Genomic DNA, 20,614 nt, shown 5'->3' on the forward strand with positions numbered 1-20,614 from the left:
ATTTTGTCAGGTTGGCCTTTAGACACACAGCCTGTCTGCAGGCCCATGCCTGAAGCCCTTTCAGCTTGGAAGGAGCCACCTGAGCTAGTTCTCCAGCGGTATGGCTTCTGATTGCCCAAGGTCATCTCTCCACTAATATGAGACATTCAATTCAACAAACATGTTTTAAGTACCTACTAAGTATATGAAAGTTCTCAGAATTACTGAGATCACACTGGTCCAAAGTAAACAAGCCCCCTGCAGAGCACATTGTCAGGGGCTGGAAATGAATGATGAAACAGGCCCTGCCTAAGAGGACCCTGTATTCTATTGGACACCAGAGCAGGCAGGACATTGGTGGAGTATGAAATGTATATACGGCACATTAAAATTCATCTCTCCTCCAGCACTGATCATATATTCCATCCATTCAAATACCCACATCCATGGATACAGATCCAGGACTTGGGTTTTCTATGCTCCAGCGGGAGAATGAGACACCTCCAGGAGAGCTTTTTCCTAGAGAAGGGAGGTTCAAACCTTTCAGTCCTTGGCTGCACGAAGTTGTGATATGGAGCAAACAAAACTAGGCCAAGAATGAAGGAGACACAGGGACTTTCTGTGTGATCTTGGTCAAGTCATTTCCCTCCCTCTAGGCTTCCTTCCTCATCTGTAAAAGGATTAGATTGGCCTAGATAACGCAGCACTGGCTTTGGAGTAGGAGGACCTGGGTTCAGATTCTGCCTCTGATCAAAGTTTCTTAAACTATGGGTCAAAACCCCATATGCCATATGGTGTAAATGAACGTAGGGGTTGTGAAAAATGTGGCAACAGTAAAAGGTTAAGTATACCTATTTTATGTACCTATATATCTGGGGTCACATTTCTCAGGCAAAAAGAGGTCAAAAGTGGAAAAAGGTTTAAGAAGCCCTGGCCTAGATGACCTTGGGCACACCCACGCTGTGCTTCCATTTCCTTATCTCAAAAGAGAGACTGGATGATCTCAGTCAACCCTTTCAGCTTTGGATTTATAGTGTGGGATTTCTGAGATCTTTTTTTTTTTTTTTTTTGGTGAGGCAATTGGAGTTAAGTGACTTGCCCAGGGTCACACAGCTAGTAAGTGTCAAGTGCCTGAGGCTGGATTTGAACTCAGGTCCTCCTAAATCCACAGCCAGTGCTCTATCCACTGCACCACTTAGCTGCCCCTCTGAGATCTTTTACAGATCTGAGAATCTAGGAATTGGAGAATTCAGTCTGTAGGCTTTGGCCCTGCTTCCTGACCAAGCCTCATTCTCTCTGCTGAACAGGTTAGTGAGACATAGGCGGTCTCCAAGTGGGTCCTGGGCCTCACGCTGTTAACTGGTGGCCACCCTGGGAAGTGGGAGGGGAGCTCTGGAGGCAGGAAAACTGTTTTTTTTTTTTCCTGCCTGACTTTCCTTCCTCTTTTCACACTGTGTTTTTTTTTTTGTTGTTGTTGTTGTTGTTCCTCCCTCAGATTTTCCTGGACTATACTGTAGTTGGCTCCAGTTTTGTCTTTGGGGAGACGTTGGTGAAGGACATCTTTGCCTTTCAGGTCAGGTTTGTGTTTATTGATAGGAGACATCTTGGAGCAGCTGCTTGGTAGACGGTCAGCCAGGGAAGAGCTTGGTTCAATGATCTGCCAAAGCCAAGGCCAGGATGGGGTTGGCTGGGGACTGAGTGTCTCTTACTATTGGGGGCTGGTCCTGGGCTTTTAAAATGTGGCCAAGGATTCTTTTTTCAATTCTTTTTCAATTGACAAGCATTTATTTTCTCTCCTCCCCATCTCCTTTTCCTTCCAAATTGGAAAAAATAAACAAAAAACCCCCATACCCTGGAAACAAATATGCATAGCTAAGCAAAACAGATTCCTCAATTGATCATGTCCACAAATGTATTGCTCCTCTGAGCCCCTCACCTACCTCTCTGTCAAGAGGTGGTTAGTATGGGCAAGGATTTGTTCTGAGCCTGAAGTCGGACAGTTAAATAAAGAATTTTATAATATGCCCAGCCTGGGGAGGGGCCATGGGGTTAAGGTCTGGGGTTTTGGTAGCACAAGAGCTAGAGGCTGGCAAGGTAAGCAGATGTCTAAGGTATAACCTATAGGTCCAACAAGGGATACTTTTTGATGTGACTTTTTTTAAAAGGTAGAAAATTCTGTTTTCCAGGCCCATGGTGATAAATCAAGTTGCACGTGACAAGTAGTGTTCTGTGGTGGGTAGTGTGCCAGAAGCTGGAGTGGGTTACAATCCTGTGTGATTCCTGCACAGGTCACTTACCCTTTCCTTAGTTTTCTTATCTGTACAATGGAGCTAATACCTCACAGGGTTGTTGTGAAGATCAAATGATGTAAAATAGGTTAAAAAAACAACCCTTTGCAAACTGTAAAGTGAGATCACATGTCAGTTACAGGGAAGGCTCAGTGGCTTCATCATGCAGGGTAACAGGTGATTTTTAGACCTTACCCACAACACACAAATGCTTTGCCTCAGCTCTGGGCCCCAGGAGATTGCTCTGCTATGGACTCAGGAGTACATGGGAATGACCCCCCTAAACCCTTGGTTCAATCCAGGGAAAAATATAAAAAGTGGTGCCTGGGAGCTCATCTAACCGAGGGAGGTTTCTGTAGTGTAAAAGTTAATGCAAACTTAACACCACAATAAAAGCAGATCAGATGTTTATTTCAAAATTACACAAGTTTGAAAGGAACTCAAATTATATTTCTGATATCAAGTTACTTTATGAAAATAACAGCCTCCCTTTCCCTTCCCCCTCCCCAAACACACACACAGATAAATTAACAGAGACCCCAGATTTCCGGTCTTAACTTAAATCTAGATATACAGGGGGCAGCTAGGTGGCGCAGTGGATAAAGCACCGGCCCTGGATGCAGGAGGACCTGAGTTCAAATTTGGCTTCAGACACTTGACACTTACCTAGCTGTGTGACCCTGGGCAAGTCACTTAACCCTTACTGGCCTGGTCCCACCCAAATCTAGATATACATATAAACTTTAAAGACCATCTAGTCTGACATCTTCATTTTACAGATGAGGAAACTGAGGCACAGAGATTATTCAAGGTCACACAGCTAGTTAGTGTCTGAGCTGGGATTAGAACCCGGATCTCTAGACTCGCACTCGTATTACTTTATCAATTACAACAAATAGAAAAATGATGTCTTTCTTCTCCAGCCTCAGAAGCTTCTGATTCAATATCACTTGAAAGTTTGCAAAGCTTAACTATATGTATTGTCACCTTTGATTCTCACGATAACCTTGAATGCTAGGTACTATGATTATCCTAGATGAGGAAATTGAAGTTTATAGAAGAGGTTAGGTGACTTGTGTAGGGTCATATTGCTAGGGTCTAAGACAACATTTAAATCCAGGTCTTCCCTGATTTCAAGTCCAGTTCTCTGTACTCTATATTAACAGTCTCTCACTAGCACCAAGAAGAAGAAAAATACTTACTAATTGGTGGCAAAGGACTTTGAGATTTGACATTTGATCAAGGGGGAAGTAATAAGTGATGTCGATTTGTCATTAACCAAACTCTGTTGGCATTTCTCTGGGGTTCACTGGTCAGTCACCTAGCACAAAGTCTCTAGGTGGCCCTGGCCTCTTCTCCCAGACACTCCCTTTGTGAGTATCTCCAAGGACTCTGGGCCCAGGACTGACTCTTGTGGAGACCTACTTGCCAATTCTCTCTTGTGGCTGGCTGGGAGCTGTGGAAGGTTGCTAAAAATGGATGTTGCTGGTGACAATTGCGGTGTTGATGGGCTCCTGAGGAGACTTAGTTGACGAGGTGTCAATGCCTAAGGAGGTGCGCTCATCAGGGAAAAGTGGTTCCTGGGAGCTCATGTAACACAGAGAGATTATTGCTACAAGAATATTGTAGGTAAATAAAGGGAACCAAGGAAACCCATTCATCACCTTGAGTGACAAGAGGTGTGGCTTCCTTGGTAGCCTTGTGCTGGAGAAGTACCAGCTGCTAACTCACCATGGGTCTTAGCACTGAACATTCCATCTCTCTCAGTCTCACTGGAAAAATGAAGTGTTTGGATTATACTGAGCCCTAGGGTTTCTTTCTCTTCTAACACCCCATGATTGGATAGGAATGCAGGGGGCAATGTGGTACAGTTGAAAGAGCGCAAGACTAGGAGTTTTGAGAATTGGACTCTAAGGTCTATTTAATTTGAAGGTGTTGTACCCTGAAAAGAGTAAGAGGCTTTGGAGTCTGAGGATCTGGATTAAAATCCTACTTCTGATGTTATGTAATGGGGCAAATCCCTTAATCTCAGTTTCCTTATCTGAGGGGGTTAGATGGCCTATGATCCCTTTCAGCACTAGATCAATGATCCTCTATGAACAAACATTTATTAATCACCTCCTATATATCATACATTAAACTCACTGCTTGGGAATTCAAAGATAAAAACAAAACATTCCCTCAAAGTGAGCAGGTAGGTGGTATGGGCCTGGAGTTAGGAAGACCTGAATTCAAATGTGACCACAGGTACTTACTAGCTGTGTAATCCTGAGCAAGTCACTTAACCTGTTTGCTTCAGTTTCTTCATCTGTAAAATGAGCTGGAGAAGGAAATGGAAAACCACTCCAGTACCTTTGCCAAGAAAACCTCAAATGGGGTCATAAAGAGTTGAACACAGCTGAACAAGTGAGCTTATGTTCTCTTAGAGCAGGAGCTCTTACCTTGGAGTCCATGGACAGATTTTCAGGGTTCTGTGAATACTTTAAAAAATATTTTGATATAATTGGTTTTCTTTGCAATCCTTTGTAGTTTATTTGTGCATTTTAAAACATTATTCTTTGAGAAAGCATCAGTAGGTTTCATCAGATGGCCGAAGGGGTCAAGGACACCAACGAGGTCGAGAATTGCTGCTATAAATAGAGCTTACATTGTCCTGGAGGGAAAATAAACTGTACTCCGTTCAATACATTCAAAGCAGTTATTTGGAATTGGGGCATTAGCAACTGGGGGAATCAGGAAGGGGCGGGGGTGGAGCAGGAGCTGAATTTTAGAGGGTCCTGGGTTTTCCCAGAGGCAGAGGTGATGAAGAGAACCTTTCCCAGCTGAAGAGACCTCTTCTAAGGCTCCCATTTCTGGGATTGCTGGCTGCTCTCCTCCATCTGCATGGGCTTCCGTTTCCACCTGGGCTTTTCTACTTACATTGGGCTATCAGTGGGAAAATGGGGCTGTTAAAGGCTAAGTTATGACACCTTCAACTCTGCACATCTTTGCTACAGTGTGGGGATCAAGGTTCCCTTCTGATATCTTTAGCCGGGCAACGTCTTAGCAGGAATTTGTAGTGTTCCAGGCTCAGGAAGGAGGAAGATCTAACAGTATACAGAGCAGAGTCTTGGCTGAATTCCCTGTAGGAATGGAGGGAACCTAGAACTGTCCTTCTGCAGCGTTATTTCATTTCTGCATTCAAAGTCTATTTCCTGTGGTTTAGATTATAGATTATAGTAGTATTTTCCTAGAGGGTGTGGCATAAAAATGCTTGCTAATGTAACCAAGTCTCTCTAAACTTCTGGGGAAAAAAGGGACTTGAATTTTTTTTTTGGGGTCTTCTCTGCATCTTCCTAAATCACAGAGGAGAAAGTGACTGGTTTTAAAACCGTAAGATTTAAAAGCTCAGAGATTATTTAGTCCAGGAGTTTATAACTTTTTTTTTAATGTCATGGACCCCATTGGTAGTATGGTGAAACCTATAGACTCTATTTTAAATGCATAAAAGTAGATAGGTTTACAAAGGAAGCCAATTATATTGAAATACAATTATCAAAATATTTTTAAAAAGAAGCTCATGGACTCCAAGCTAAGAACCCCTGATCAAATCCAACTCCTGGATTTTACAGATGAATTCAATGAATTTCAGTGAATTAATTGAGGTCACACAGGGAGAAAATAGCTGAGTGAGGACCCTACAGATTGTAGGTTTGGATCTGGAAGTCCAGTTAGCCAATTAATAAGCATTTATTAAGCCCTACTGTGTGCTAGGGACTGTGCCAAGCTCTGGGGATACAAAAAAAGGCAAAAGATAGCTCTTGCAATCAAGGAGTTCACAGTCTAATGGAGGGGACAGCATGCAAACAACTGTACAAACAAGATATATCCAGGATAAATTAGACATAATCAATAGAGGGAAGGCAATAGCATTAAGGGGGATCAGGAAAGCTTCTCCCAGAAGTTGGGGTTTTAGCTGGGACTTGAGGGAGTTGGATGAAAATGGAAGGAGTGGCCCTGTAGTTCATAAACATTTTTTTAAAATGTCTAAATTGGGGGGCGGCTAGGTGGCACAGTGGATAAAGCACCGGCCCTGGATTCAGGAGTTCCTGAGTTCAAATCCAGCCTCAGACACTTGACACTTACTAGCTGTGTGACCCTGGGCAAGTCACTTAACCCCCATTGCCCCGCAAAAAAAAAAAAAATGTCTAAATTGTACCAACATAGGTGTTGCTAATAAATCCCCCTCCCTAAATGTGTTTAAAGTGAGACCCTCTGAGATGTCAATCCTTGAATTGGCCCTTCTGCCCAGGGCTCCACAGCTGTGCAGTGAGCACTATACCCTTGGGCACTCACACTCTTTTTGCTTTCAGGTGTTACCCATTATCATCTTCTTCAGCTGTGTGATGTCTATTCTTTACTATTTGGGTCTCATGCAGTGGCTGATCCTGAAGGTGAGTTCCTCCTAATCAGGGATCAGAGCCTGATTAGATCTCAAGAGAATCCGTGGAAATGAGGACCGTATTTTCTGGTTTTTAGGGTTGGGCCTCCTAAAGTATCCAGGGAACCTGTTGAGGTCTAAGACTATGAATAAAGGTGCTGAGGAGCATTTCTAATATGGAGAGCAGATGCACCAAGCAGGGGCCCTTGGATTTTGCATTTGCTGAATTACTAATTACCAGCACTGGTTGGCTAGCTCACAGACATTTGAACTCAGCAGAGCATTATTCAAGTACTTGTATATAGCCCATGTTCTGGTGCCCCAAGCCCTGGGCTCACATGGACTACACTTGATCTTACCACTAAAATATATTCTTTTTTTGGCCCATTATGACACCCAGAGTGTATTCTGAGGAAATATATGAATATAAATTGTGGCTAGATCTCTACAGATATTGGTATAATGAGTCCCTTTGGCCTTGTAGAAACTAGGTAGCAGACAGACTTTAAGCCACCCCATAGCAAATGCTATGTAGCCTTTATAGGAAGCTACAAAAAAAAAAATTCCAGAGGCTTCCCTTCTTGTGTGTTTATTAGCTTAATCTGGGAGAATTGCCACAAGACTTTCTATTATACAAACTCAGCCCAAAGTCACTTCTCTACTACTAGTTGTGACTACATTTCTGGTTTGAGCACTACTTTTGGAGTCAGAAGACCTGGGTTGGAGTCCTGGTTCTGCTATGTATTAGCTGTGTGAATTTAGGCAAAATTACCTAGTCCTTCTAAACACCATTTCCCTCATCTGTAAAATGGGGGTGATAATATTCACACTACCTACCTCAAAGGGCTGTGGCAAAGCCCAAAGGAAATGAAGATGCAAGCAGAATGCTTTGTAGCAGTAAAATGGAAAAGTTGCAAAAGTGAATTTCTTTTTTTCTTTTTTTTTTTGTGGGGAGATTGTGTGAAAGTAGGGTTTGGGGACTAGAGTTATATGGCTTCAGAGGATATAGATCTGGGAGGGCCTTTAGAACAGAGAATGTCAGGGTTGGAAGGAGCCTTAGAACAGGGGGTGTCAGGGCTGGGAGGGGCTTTAGAACACATTAGCTCAGAGGGCATCACGGAAAATGCCTTGCTGGGCTCTGCCTGCCTTGGTTTCTCGAAGCACAGGGAAAAAGTAAGAGGCAGGTTTAAGGTCCGCCCAAGGAAGGGCCTCCAGACCCTGCTCTGCATTGGGATGAGCCACTTCCTTGTCAGGTAGTGAGCTCCCCGTGCCTGTGGCTATACAAGTCTAGGTTGGCGGAACACGGGATTTTCGGGGGAGCCCCGAGGCCGGGAAGAGGGCAAAGGTGAGAACCCTAGCGATGACGCCATAGCCCCGCCCCGCAGGCCCTCTCCCTTCAGCTGGGCTGAGGGATCCCGCTTTCCGGCCGGTCCTGGCGCCTGCCCAGGCCGCCCCGCGCTCACCTTGGGCCCCGTACACCGAGTGATAAGCCATGAGCGAGACGTCTCCCGCCACCGAAAGTGAATTTCTTAAGGCAGATTTAACCTTTTCCCTCCCCTACTCAATAAGTTTTTTTTTTGGGGGGGAGGCAGGGCAATGAAGGTTAAGTGACTTGCCCAGGGTCACACAGCTAGTGTGTCAAGTGTCTGAGGCCGGATTTGAACTCAGGTACTCCTGAATCCAGGGCCAGTGCTTTATCTACGTGCCACCTAGCTGCTCCCCAATAACTTTCTATGGCTCCTTTTTGCCTCTAGGACAAAATTCCTGGGTTTGGCATTTAAAACCCTTCAAACTTGGTCCCAGGATAGTTTTCTAGTCTTATTATACACAGCTCTCCTTCAAGTAGTCCATGATCCAGGAAAACTGGCCTTTTTCCTGTTCCTCATCCATGACATGTGTGCTGGCCATCTGCCATGTCTGGAATGCATTCGTTCCTCATCTCTACCTCTTAGAATTTCTCTTTTCTTTCAAAACTCAACTTAATCGCCACCTTCTACATGAAGCTGTCTGGATGTTCCCAGTTGTGGGTCTCCTTCCCAAACACTTTGTATTTATGTATAGATTTTGTAAGTACTTAGATACATATATCTCCCTGATTGAATGCAAATTCCTTGAGGGCACATTTCATATTTGTACCCTTAGCACCTAGGATAGCACCATTACATATTAGATGTTTAATAAATGTTTATTAATGATTGCTTGTGTAAAGCACTATAGAAATGTGAATTTGAGGGCTCTTGAGAAGTCCCCTGAAGGTATACCAGACCCCTTTCCCAATGCCCTTCCTCCACTGGGAAAAAAAGATGTTCAGGACTAGACACCCCTCTGCCTCAATGGCCCCCACCTCCACCCTGCAGAGAGGAGTTTTTCTTAGGAGAGAGAAAGGAGAACCTTTTTTGGCCGGGACAAAAGTGCATCATCATCTCTTATTGATCCTGGAATAGCTGTCTCAGCATGACCAGGTCTTGGCAGGGTCCTTGGATGGTTTGCTAGGCCTGGCAAAAGAATACTAGAAAGATGAATTATGGACTTTTGAAGCCAGAAATCATCCTAGGGGGTGCCACCACTGGTGTTGGTTAATATTTGGATAGAGTCTTAAGGTTTGCAAAATGCTGTAAGCACATGACTTCATTTCATCTTGCAAAATAACCACTACGAGTATTGCCAATACCATTTTGCTGATGAGGAAACAGAGTTGGAGAGGTTAAGTGACTTGCATATAGTCAAACAATTTAATTGAATTAAGTCCAACTTCTTTAAGGTAGGTAGGTAAGGAAACTGAGGCCCAGAGATGGCAAACGATTTGCCTGAAGATCATACAATGAGTTAGTGGCAAAATCAGGACTAGAACTCAGTTATTTTGACCTCCTGTGCAGGGTCCATTCTGGTGTATGTCACTGAGGAATAGTTGAGTTTATAACATTTAGAGCTGGAGGGATATTTCAGAGAATATCTAGTCCGACCCACCCATCTTATGGATGAAGAAACCGAGGCCGAGAGTCAATGACTTGTTCAAGATTTTCAAATAGTAAGTAGCAAAGCAGGAATCCAAAGGGCATTCACTCACCACAGAGTGAAGGCTAGATCCCCACTAGTCAGGTATGCTGCAGACAAGATTCTTGTTCAGATAGGGGTTGGACTAGGTGGGCTTTGAGGTACCTTTCAGGTCTTAGGTTCTGGTATTCAACTCAAGTCTTTGCCTTCAAATTCAATGCTCTTTCTAGTACATCAAACTGTCCCCTTTTGAATTGTCCCTGCATTGTCCCTGAGTGGAGGAAGCCATTCCACTTAGTTCAGAGACTTCAGGAAACTGATCACTGATATGACAAAGGTCATAGTGACTAAGGATCCAGAGAGCCACAAAATATGGCTAACATAAAACATCAGAGATGGAGATGATCTGGTTCACCATTCTAATTTTATAGATGAAGACTTAAGAGCTAGAAGGCAAAAGTGATTTATATAAGGTTTTATAGGTAATGAGTAACACCATAGAAAGTGACCATGTTTTCAGGTGTGGCGGTACACACTTATAATCTCTGCTAATGGGGTGGGTTATGCTGGTGGAGTTCTGAGGTTCAGTAGGTGAAGCTGATCAGGTAAGCACATTAAGTCCAACTATCAATATGGTGATTGCCTAGTATTGAGGATCATCAGGCTGACTAAGGAGGAATGAACTGGCCCATGTTTGAAGTAGAAAAAGGCAAAGCTCCTGTGTCAATTAGTGGTGGGGTTGGGCCTCTGGACTTACAGCCTGGGAGAGAGAGAGAGACAGAGACAGAGAGACAGAGGCAGAGACATACAGACATACACACAGAGACAGAGAGAGAGAAAAAGAGAGAAAGAAGGAAAGACAGAAAGAGAAGAGGAGAGAGAGAAAGAGGGAGAGACAGAGAGAGAAGGGGGTCTGGAGGGAGGAAAGAAGAAAGGAAAGAAGGAAGAGAGAGAAAGAATGAAGGGAAGGAAGAGAGAAAAAGAGGGGAAAAGACACCATTTTGTTATTATTGTTGTTTTGAGAGAAAGAGGGTTGTTCAGCTTGTATTCCTGAGTCTCTGGTGAGAAAACAAGTTAGATTAAGAGGTTTTCTATGCCAAGATCTAATGTACTACTTTGGCTCCTTCCAGATCTCCTGGTTGATGCAGGTCACCATGGGAACCACAGCCACAGAGACCCTAAGTGTGGCAGGAAACATCTTTGTGAGCCAAGTAGGTGCTGTCTAATTAATTTGTCTCTCTCCTGACAACCTCCTTCAGACTCACTCTCCAAAATTCACTAGGTTCTTGGTCTTTAAAGCTCTGTGTTCTAAGAATCCTTTAGACCTTTCTCCCAGGAAGCTTTTACTCTTTGGTGTTTGTCTCTGTCTTCCTGGTAGAGGATGGCTTCTGGCACTGTCAGCTTTACAATCCCCACCATCTAACGGCTTCTCCCCGCCCCCCTCCAAGCTACCCTCAAGACTCAAAATGTTACAGGGAGAAGGGACTACAGAAACCACCTAATCCAACTTCTTCATTTTGTGGGTAGAAAAAAATGAACAAACAGGAGCAGAGACATGAAGAGAGACAGTAGATACTGTGTCTCCTTTAAGTCTGCCTAGTGGGCAGCTCTTTCTGGTCAGTCTCCAAACATCTCTGACATAACCCAGGGCTGGGGATGAGGGTGGAGCACATAGGACCAACCAGTAGTCTTTGGCTGCACATGCCCATTATGAAGGGGGCCAGGCCACTGAAAGGGTCCAGGGCACAAATACTCTTTTCTATGGGAAATGGACATAGAGAGGACACAGGCATCCCCAGAAGTGGTCAGGGGAGCTCGACTGAGATTCACACATGCTTCAGGGGTGTGGGGCTCCAGATCAATGCATTTCTACAGATTAAAAATTGTAAAGTCGTATTTGGTCCTCTCTAGTATTTGTGAAATCTGAATTGTGGGCTTCTGTATTCTTTCCTATGAGATCTGCTTTGGTCAGAGACTGACCAGGGAGCCCAGGGTGATCTAAAGAACTGGAACGATATGACATCCAGACTTGATCTTCTGAAGTAAACGGGAGGTTCTGAGAACACTCTTCATTTAGCAGGGGTTCTTAACTTTGGGTCCATGAATTTGTTTGTTTGATACATTTTGATAACTATTTCATTATAATTGGTTTCCTTTGCAATTTATGTATTTTATTTAATACATTAAAAAACCATGAGATCTATAGGTTTCACCAGACTTCCAGAAAGGTTTGTGATACACGAGAAAGGTCAACAAGCCCTAATTTAGAGTCTTGTAGGTATCCTAGAGCCCTCTATGTTTGTGAGCTGAGTCCTGCTCTGGGCTCTGTCATAGATGCTGCCTCACCTTTGCAGGAGAGATCCAAATAGAGAACTTGGGTAAAATCTCCATTTGGTACCTGGAGTTTTGTTTTTTTCAGCCCATTTGGCAATGTCTGGCTTAAGGAAAGCATAGGCTTCTAAATGTCCCACTGCCCCCATTAGAGACAAAGGTAACTGAGAGGATGTTGTCAGCCAAGTCAGACATCACCCGAGTGACTGTCAAAGAAAACCTAGTTACCTGAGTAATAAATAGTCACAAAGTGCTTGGCACTCCCAAGTACTCTATCATCCCCATTCCATAAAAATGGGTCTGCAGAAATCGAATGTCATTTGTTCACTGTAGTATTTGGCAGAAAACAAGTTGGATGAGATGTGATTTCCTGATGAAAAGATGAGATCCTCCCTCTCCCTTACCTTCAGGCTCCCAACTCCCTTAAGTAGACATTTTAGGCCTGCTGGAGTTGTAAATCCAGCTCTTCTCAGAAGCTTCCAGTATTGCCTTCCCCATCCGGCCTCAGAAGAGTGGGAGGACAGAGGTGGGGGAGGGGAGGTGGAGCTGGGGGAAGGGATCGTGCTATCCTACAACAGCTCAGACTCCACATCCTCAGTAATCCCCAGTCAGGTTGCCTCAGTAATAAATAATCATAAAGTGCTTGGCACCAAATACCCTATCATCCCCTCCATAAAAATGGCTTTGCAGAAATAGAATGCTCTTTACAGCTTGCAGAATTTGTCAAAAGACCTGTCTGCTCTCCTCCCTCCCTCCCCCCTCCCCCAGCAGCCCTCGAGAGCTCCAAGCTTATGCCTTGCAGGCACCCGAGAAGAAAGGGAGTAAGTTTCTGCATCGGTGCTTTTCATACACGCTCTCAGTGGTGAGAGTTTGGCTCAACAGCCAACCGAAAGGTCTTTTCTTTTCTTCATTAGGAAGGAAACAGACAGAGAACAATCAGGGAGTAAACACCTTCATGTGACCTGAAGTGGCAGGCTAAGCCCCTCCATCCCGCATCACCTCCCCAGACATCCACATGGGTCCCTTTGGAAGGAGGACTGAGCCCTCCTTAGCCAGTCCTGAATTATGGACAAATTAATTAGCTGAGGGTTGATTTCCCTAGGAAAGGATGAGTCAGTGTCTTTTGTCTGAAAGAAAAATTCTTGGAAGATCACCTGGACCCCAGGCACCCTCCTTCAGCTAGGGGCAAGCCTGGCTGTGGACTGCATTTCCTATAAGCTGTTTCATACAGAATCTGATCATACAGATCTCATCTTGCTTGTTCTACATGGAGACACTATATGAGGGTACTAGCAACCAAGTATCCTGTCCGAGATAAACAGCCAAGAGGACTCTGGGGAACACCACAGTGGCCTAACCACTTTTTCCAGGGTGCCTCTCACTTTTTTTCATCACTCATTACTCTTCTGCTAAAATGCACAACTCACCACAACCGCTGGCTCTCCTAGCATATTCAGGTGTTCTTGTGTCCAGGCTGGCTTCATACCCACTTTTCTTCCCAAATGTCCTCTGCCCCTATTAAACATACCTACATACCCACATAGGTAGGTCCCCATTTTCCTCTTCCGAATGAGGATTCACTACCTGCCACAAGACTCCTGGTGGGTGGACTCTAATGTGGTCTACTCCAGTTCCTGGAGGCTAAATGTCTTTGCCTTGTTTGCAGACAGAGGCTCCTCTGCTGATCCGGCCATACCTTGCAGACATGACGCTCTCTGAAATTCACGTTGTTATGACAGGAGGCTATGCCACCATCGCAGGCAGCTTGTTGGGAGCCTATATTTCCTTTGGGGTAAGCTCAGTCCCCTCAGCCTTGACTATGGCTTTCCAGTAAAGTCCTCTCTGACGCCTCATCACATTGGAAAGGTGACTCTGGATTCTCTCTCAGAGGTTCTCTCGGTCAAGTCCACACTCTAGCAGGTGCTAGCAAGCTGGGCCTTCTTGAGGGGCTGGTTCTGTGACTCGGCACATTTTGTATGCAGCACACAACCCCTGATGTCTCGCACCTCTGACTACTTGTCATGATTGCATTCGGTGTCTAGCCAGCAGCTTTGCTGGAACAGTCTCAGACACTCTTAAATCTATTTTTATCCAGGCAAGTTTTCTCCCTCAATTTTAATATTCTTCTGAGTCTCTATGTTAATATATCCCCCAACTCCCCCAACCACCAATTAATTTCCAGCACCTTTATTTATTTATTTTTTCAAATCCAAACCCATGTTAACCTGGTAAGACCAGATTTTGTTCCTGAAAGTTTAAGCAGCCTAGTGAGGCTCCAGAACAGCTGAGATTACCAGCAGTGTAAGGAACTGTGTTTACAGGTGCAAATGGGAACCTGAGCTCAGCTGCAAACAGGATGGGCCAGACTGAGCAGAGTGGGGACTTAACCAGACAGACCCACAGCAGTGGTAGGTGCAAGCAGGCATCACACCTAGGTTCTGGCAGTAGGCCGAAGGCCACAGAGATAAAGGGGAAGTATATTCAAGGGATGGGGAACAGGTGGTACAAAGGTATAAAGATGGGAGAGAGAGTGTAGTGTGTGAGCAACAGGGAGAAATGTGGTTGTAAATGTAGCTATTGGTTTAGTGTATAGAAGAACAGGCCTGGATGCAGGAGGACTTGAGTTCGAATCTAGCCTCAGACAGTCATTAACTGTGTAGCCCTGGGTAGGTCACTTAACTACTATTTGCCTCCACTGTTAAATGGGAATAATAATCGTTCCTATCTCGAAGAGTAGTTGTGGGAATCAAATGAGAAAATATTTGTAAAAAGTGCTTAGCACAGTAAAAATAATAATCATTGTATAAATGCTGAATCCCTTCCCTAATCTGCCAGGAAAGATAGGGTAGGACCAGGGTGTCTGGGGATTTAAAAGCTAAATAGAGGAGTTCCTGTTTTATCCCAGGGTTGATTGATTTGGAGAATCACTTGGTCCTATCTGCACATAAGGAAAATTACTTTGGCAGCAATGTATAGAATGGACTGGGGTGAGGAGAAACTCAAGGCAGGGAGACAAGAGGAGGCCTGACAACAGGCACTAGATCCCCAGTTATTAGTTTAGGAGCTCTGGGGTTCAGGGCAGCAGTCTAGGACCTAAAAGAAGTTGGGTGGGAAGGTTGGAAGGTTGGTGTTGAAGAAACAGGAACAAGATAGGAAGTCAGACACATGTCAAAGAGATAAAACTGGGACTCATTTGTTGCAATTGGGGTCCAAGATGGGAGTTTGGTAACAGGGAGCCCAGTTTTTTGAACTGATGCACAAGGTGAGAGAAGCTAACAAAATGATGGGAATTGGGGAGGGGCAGCTAGGTGGCGCAGTGGATCAAGCACTGGCCTTGGATTCAGGAGGACCTGAGTTCAAGTCTGGCCTCAGACACTTGACACTTACTAGCTGTGTGACCCTGGGCAAGTCACTTAGCCCTCATTGCCCCACCCCCCAAAAAAGTGATGGGAATTGACCTGGAGCTCCAAACATTCTCTCTGTCTAGGGATAGGATTGGTTCTTGTCTGAGATTGGGTTGACTTTATTGGTCGAGATAAGTAATCCCAGCTACAGAGGTCAGAGAGCTATTGGGGCAGGGAGCCAAGTAGAACACTGCACAGAGGAAATGTGACATCTGGGGTGAATATGAAATCTTCACAAACTCCACTGTTCCTACCAACGTCACCCTTGACTTGAAAATGGGAATCAGATGGCCTTTATTTACCTGTAGCAGCCTCTCTTCTCCCCCTTGGGGTTTCCTTCTGTCTCTAATCCCAAACTCTGGGCCTTGCAGATTGACCCTGCCTCTCTGATTGCTGCCTCTGTCATGGCTGCTCCCTGTGCTCTGGCCCTGTCCAAACTGGTCTACCCAGAAGTGGAAGAATCCAAGCACCGGAGTGAAGAGGGGGTGAAGTTGTCCTATGGGTAAGTCTGGCAAGACATTCTACCTGTCCCTTTTTGGGGAGCTGGGGGATCGGGTCCTGGGACAGTAAGTGAGGAAACAGTAAAGATAATGCTGCTATGGGCAGCTCCATGTAGCCCCACTGTCCCTTGCCTAGTTACTGTCCCTTGCCTAGTTGCTGTCTCTCGATGACCCTAGGACTGCTTCTCATTCACTCCTGTGGGCTGAAGCTCCTCTTTCAAAATCTCTCTCTATTTCTCCAATTTCCAGGTTGTTTCTTGTATGTGTTTAATTTCTTATTCTTGCTAGCAAGGCTCCTGGAGGGGGGCAATGGAAGGAGCCCTGAGCTTGGGATCTTGGGATCTGCATTTGGATCCTGGCTCTGTAACTAAGTACCTGTGTAACTTCAGGCAAGTCACTGAACCTCCCTGTGCCTCATATTCCTCATCAGTAAAAGGAGGGGGTTGGACCAGATGGCCTCTTCAAGTCCTTTCTGGATCAAGGTCTATGGCCCTGAACTCTTACCACAGTGATCACAGATCACAGTGCTAGCTGACTTTCATGAAGCTCTTCATGGTTTATGAAACATCTCATGATCTCATCTGAGTTTCACAATGACTGTAAAATAGGTGGTACAGCTATTACTATGATTCACATTGTATGGAAGCATCTAGAAATTAAATGATTTGGCCAGGGCCACCTATCTAGTAAGTGACTGAGCAAGGATTTGAACTCAGGTCTCTTGGACTCCAGATCCACTATCCTGCATCAATTGCTTCTTCAGGAGAGTCAGTATGATGCAGTAAAAAGTTCACTGGACATGTGAGTCAGGAGATCTGGGTCCTAGTCCCAGTTCTGCCTCTTATAGCATGTGATCTTGGGTAGGTCATTTGCCCTCTGTAGACTTCAGATGCAGAGATTGGACCAGATGGGTGCTAACATCCCTCTCTTGGCTCTAATATTCTATGATGTGTGTTCTCCTAGTGTCCATTCTTATTTTTGCTTCACTTCCATTCTCTTCTTTCTAATCTTACCTCTGGACCTTTCACAAATTATTCCTCAAATGGGGAGAGGGGGTCGACATCTCAGCCTTCCTCTCTCCAATCCTTTCTACCCTATTTTTCTTTCTTGAGTGTCTGAAGCTTTAAGACAGGCAGGGTCCATAACCCTGTTCCCACTGCTATGATGTCCCCATCCGCTCCTAAGTAAGGCTGTTCCTGACCCTCAGATTTGAGTCACAGCTTGGGTCCATGGGTCAGAAGCCTCTGTTATTCTTGGAGTCTGGTTATTAATGATAATTCTCAATATGAACTCAGGGAGGCTAAGAACCTTCTGGAAGCCGCCACTAGTGGAGCCGCCATCTCTGTGGGGGTCATTGCAAACATTGCCGCCAACTTGATTGCCTTCTTGGCTGTGTTAGCCTTCATTAATGCTGCTCTTTCCTGGCTGGGGGTGATGGTGGACATCCAGGAGCTCAGTTTCCAGGTAACGATACCTTTAGCCATCAAGGGGAAGGGCCGGTTTTCCTGCCATGTGTCTAGGTGTTGCCCTGAGTCCCTGCCAGTACCTGAGTGTGGTGCTAAAGACCTCAGGCTGGGTGGTGTCAATGATGGAAGACTTGGGGTAAGACAAGTGGCCCTGTGTAACCACAGATAAACGGCCTACTTTTCTGAACCCATTACCCCATCCATTAAATGGCAATGATAATATGTGCAAGACTGTTTTACTCAAGAGAGAGGAACCAGTAGCACTGTGTAGATTTAGGCAAAGAGGCAAATTTGGACTTTATGTAAGGAAAAGCTAGGTGGCACAGCAGATAGATGTCTGGAGTCAGGAAGACCTGAGTTCAAATCCAGCCTCAGACACTTACTAGCTGTGTGAATCTTGGGAAAGTTACTTCATCTCTATTTGCCTCAGTTTCCTCATCTATAAAATGGGAATGATAATGCACCTCCCTCACAGGGTTGTTGTGAGCAACAAATGAGATAATGTTTGTAAAGTGCTTGCCACATAATAGGTGTTATATAAATATTCGCTATTATTGTCATTTTTTTCTTTTGCGGGGCAATGAGGGTTAAGTGACTTGCCCAGGGTCACACAGCTAGTAAGTGTTAAATGTCTGAGGCCAGATTTGAACTCAGGTCCTTCTGAATCCAAGACTGGTGCTTTATCTGCTGTGCCACCTAGCTGCCCCCAATTAATGTCATTGTTAACAATAATTAGCACTATCTAAAAGTAGAGTGGACTGACCGACATAGGAGGCAGTAGATTCCCTCTTATGATGAGAAGCTCTCAAACTGAGGTTGAGTGACCACAAACTATGGATTTTTTTTTCAGGTATGGATTGAACTAGATAAGTTCTGGGGTCCCATAGGACTCTGTAATTCTGTGATTTACACCGCCTATTGTATCTCCCAGGGCTGTTTGAGGAAGGCATTTTATAAGCCCTATGGTGGCACATAAATGGGAGTAAAGATTATTTGGTCCTCACAATCTAAGGTAGCTGATGGGCCCTAAAAGGACTCAGGATGTGGCCCTGCTCTTCCTTCTTAGGCTAGGTTACCTCTTGAGGGAGGGGCGTGCCAGGCTGGGCAGACTCCTAGCCCTTGTCGTTAACCCTTCCTTTAACGGACCTGCCTTCCAGGTCATCTGCTCTTACATCTTGCGTCCTGTGGCGTTCATGCTGGGAGTAGATTGGGCCGATTGTCCAGTGGTGGCCGAACTGCTGGGCATCAAGCTATTTCTGAATGAATTTGTGGCCTATCAGGAGCTGTCTAAATATAAGCACAAGCGTCTAGAAGGAGTCGAAGAGTGGATTGGGGACAAGAAGCAGTGGATTTCCGTAAGTGATATTGGCAGGCTGTGACAATGGTACTTGGGCAATGGGGTAGAGTGGCAAAGTCAAAGGATCAGGAATTAGGGCAACTGAGCTCTAGTCCTGTCTGCTATCAACTCATTGGGTGACCTTAGGCAAAATGCCTCCCTTCTAGGAGCCTCAGTTTTGTCATCTATAAAGTGGGGATAATAATATCATCTGTCTTTCAGGGTTGTTGTGAAGAGCAAATGAGAAGTTTGAGTTCCTATGTAATTGTAGCTATTATTGTTATTAATTTGTTGGAAAATATTTTGCAAATTAGAAAATAATGTTATGATTTCCTTCTCCTCCTCCTCGTGCTCCTCCTTCTCTCTTCTTCTTCTTCTTCTTCTTCTTCTTCTTCTTCTTCTTCTTCTTCTTCTTCTTCTTCTTCTTCTTCTTCTCCTTCTCCTTCTCCTTCTCCTTCTCCTTCTCCTTCTCCTTGTAAAGAATTAATTGTTATTGGAGGTTTTTATGCCTCGGCGCGCACTGGCCTAGTGAGGGCAGTCATGTGCCAATCATTATAATTTTGCCAGGTCCATGTAGGCATCGGCGAGTGGTGATGATATGAGGTGCCAGAGCCCTGGCAACGGCTCCAACCAGTGGGTGGAGCACCATGCGGTTTGTGGAGCCCCAGGCCAGTGCTCACAGAGGCATAAAAACCTCAAATAACAATTCTTTACATCCTCCTCCTCCTCCTCCTTCTTCTCCTCTTTCTTGTTCTTGTTCTTCTTGTTCTTGTTCTTGTTCTTCTTGTTCTTGTTCTTCTTGTTCTTGTTCTTCTTGTTCTTCTCTTCTTCTTGTTCTTGTTCTTCTTACTCTTCTTGTTCTTGTTCTTCTTGTTCTTGTTCTTGTTCTTCTTGTTGTTCTTGTTCTTGTTCTTGCTCTTGCTCTTGCTCTTGTTCTTGTTCTTGTTCTTGTTCTTGTTCTTCTTCTTCTTCTTCTTCTTCTTCTTCTTCTTGTTCTTGTTCTTCTTGTTGTTCTTGTTCTTGTTCTTCTTCTTCTTCTTCTTCTTCTCCTGCCACTGCCTACTTGTTTTTGTCTAGCTGTTAGTTCTGGACAACTGGGTCTGTTTCTTCCTGAAGCATTTAACTAGTGTTTGGAAGGCCTTAGGTTCCTCTCTTTAATTACCAGCCTTAAGTGAAAGCCCAGCTCTGTGTTTCTCTGGTTCTCTGTCACTACTGAGGTCCCTCAGGCTCCTATTTAGAAGGTCATCTCCTTATATAATCTCAAGGTCAGGCTCCCACAGGGAAACATTGCTACTCACTCTACTCTCAAACACACTTGCCTTATGGCTTGGCCCCTGCGCTCACTGACTGGGAAATTTAGATTGGGTAAGTGAGGCCCTCGATCCCTTCCTCCCTGAGATCTTTCCCTCACATAGCCCAAGACCTGTACCTTCAGAGGCAGAGGAAGATGAAAAAATACACCTGGTTTCTTCTTCAAGACTGCAGCTAGGACCCTAAAGGTGCAGTGAGACCATATAGATGAGAAAACGGAGGCCCAGACAAATGTAATGACTTGCCCAAGGTGTGATTAAGGAGCAGAGTAGGCTCTCAGGCCTTGGACCCCTAAGCTCCAGAGGCAGCCACCATTTCACCACCCCATGCTGCTCTGCACCCAACATTGCTGCCTTCTCCTCACTTCCTCAGGATTTAATTGAGAAGAGGGATTGTTTACAAGGAGGCTAGGAAAGAGGGGTCTGAGTGACCTGAAGAGTCCAGGTACAGCAGAGAAGGAGAGAAAACTGGAGTGGGTTTGGGGAGAAGTGACTGAGACAGCCCAAGATGCTAATGCCTGCCTGCCTGGGACTTTTGCTCAGAGTCTTCATTTGCTCAGTCAGATCTTTGTTGGGAATTTATCCC

At 44.8% G+C, this 20,614-nt stretch overlaps 1 protein-coding gene across 2 annotated transcripts in view; it reads left to right on the forward strand.

The window, feature by feature from the left end:
* The window catches only part of SLC28A1 (solute carrier family 28 member 1), a 37,419-nt gene that overhangs the window by 12,250 nt on the left and 4,555 nt on the right, over positions 1 to 20,614 (forward strand). For both annotated transcript variants that reach the window (XM_043985515.1, XM_043985516.1), the window contains 7 exons: positions 1,475 to 1,552; positions 6,620 to 6,700; positions 10,812 to 10,892; positions 13,679 to 13,804; positions 15,788 to 15,918; positions 17,212 to 17,380; positions 18,540 to 18,737. In XM_043985515.1, coding sequence (XP_043841450.1) covers positions 1,475 to 1,552; positions 6,620 to 6,700; positions 10,812 to 10,892; positions 13,679 to 13,804; positions 15,788 to 15,918; positions 17,212 to 17,380; positions 18,540 to 18,737 — 864 coding nt within the window. The remainder of the gene's footprint in view (positions 1 to 1,474; positions 1,553 to 6,619; positions 6,701 to 10,811; positions 10,893 to 13,678; positions 13,805 to 15,787; positions 15,919 to 17,211; positions 17,381 to 18,539; positions 18,738 to 20,614) is intronic.

The sequence above is a fragment of the Dromiciops gliroides genome, chromosome 2 (genome assembly GCF_019393635.1).
Source record: "Dromiciops gliroides isolate mDroGli1 chromosome 2, mDroGli1.pri, whole genome shotgun sequence".
NCBI lineage: Eukaryota > Metazoa > Chordata > Mammalia > Microbiotheria > Microbiotheriidae > Dromiciops > Dromiciops gliroides.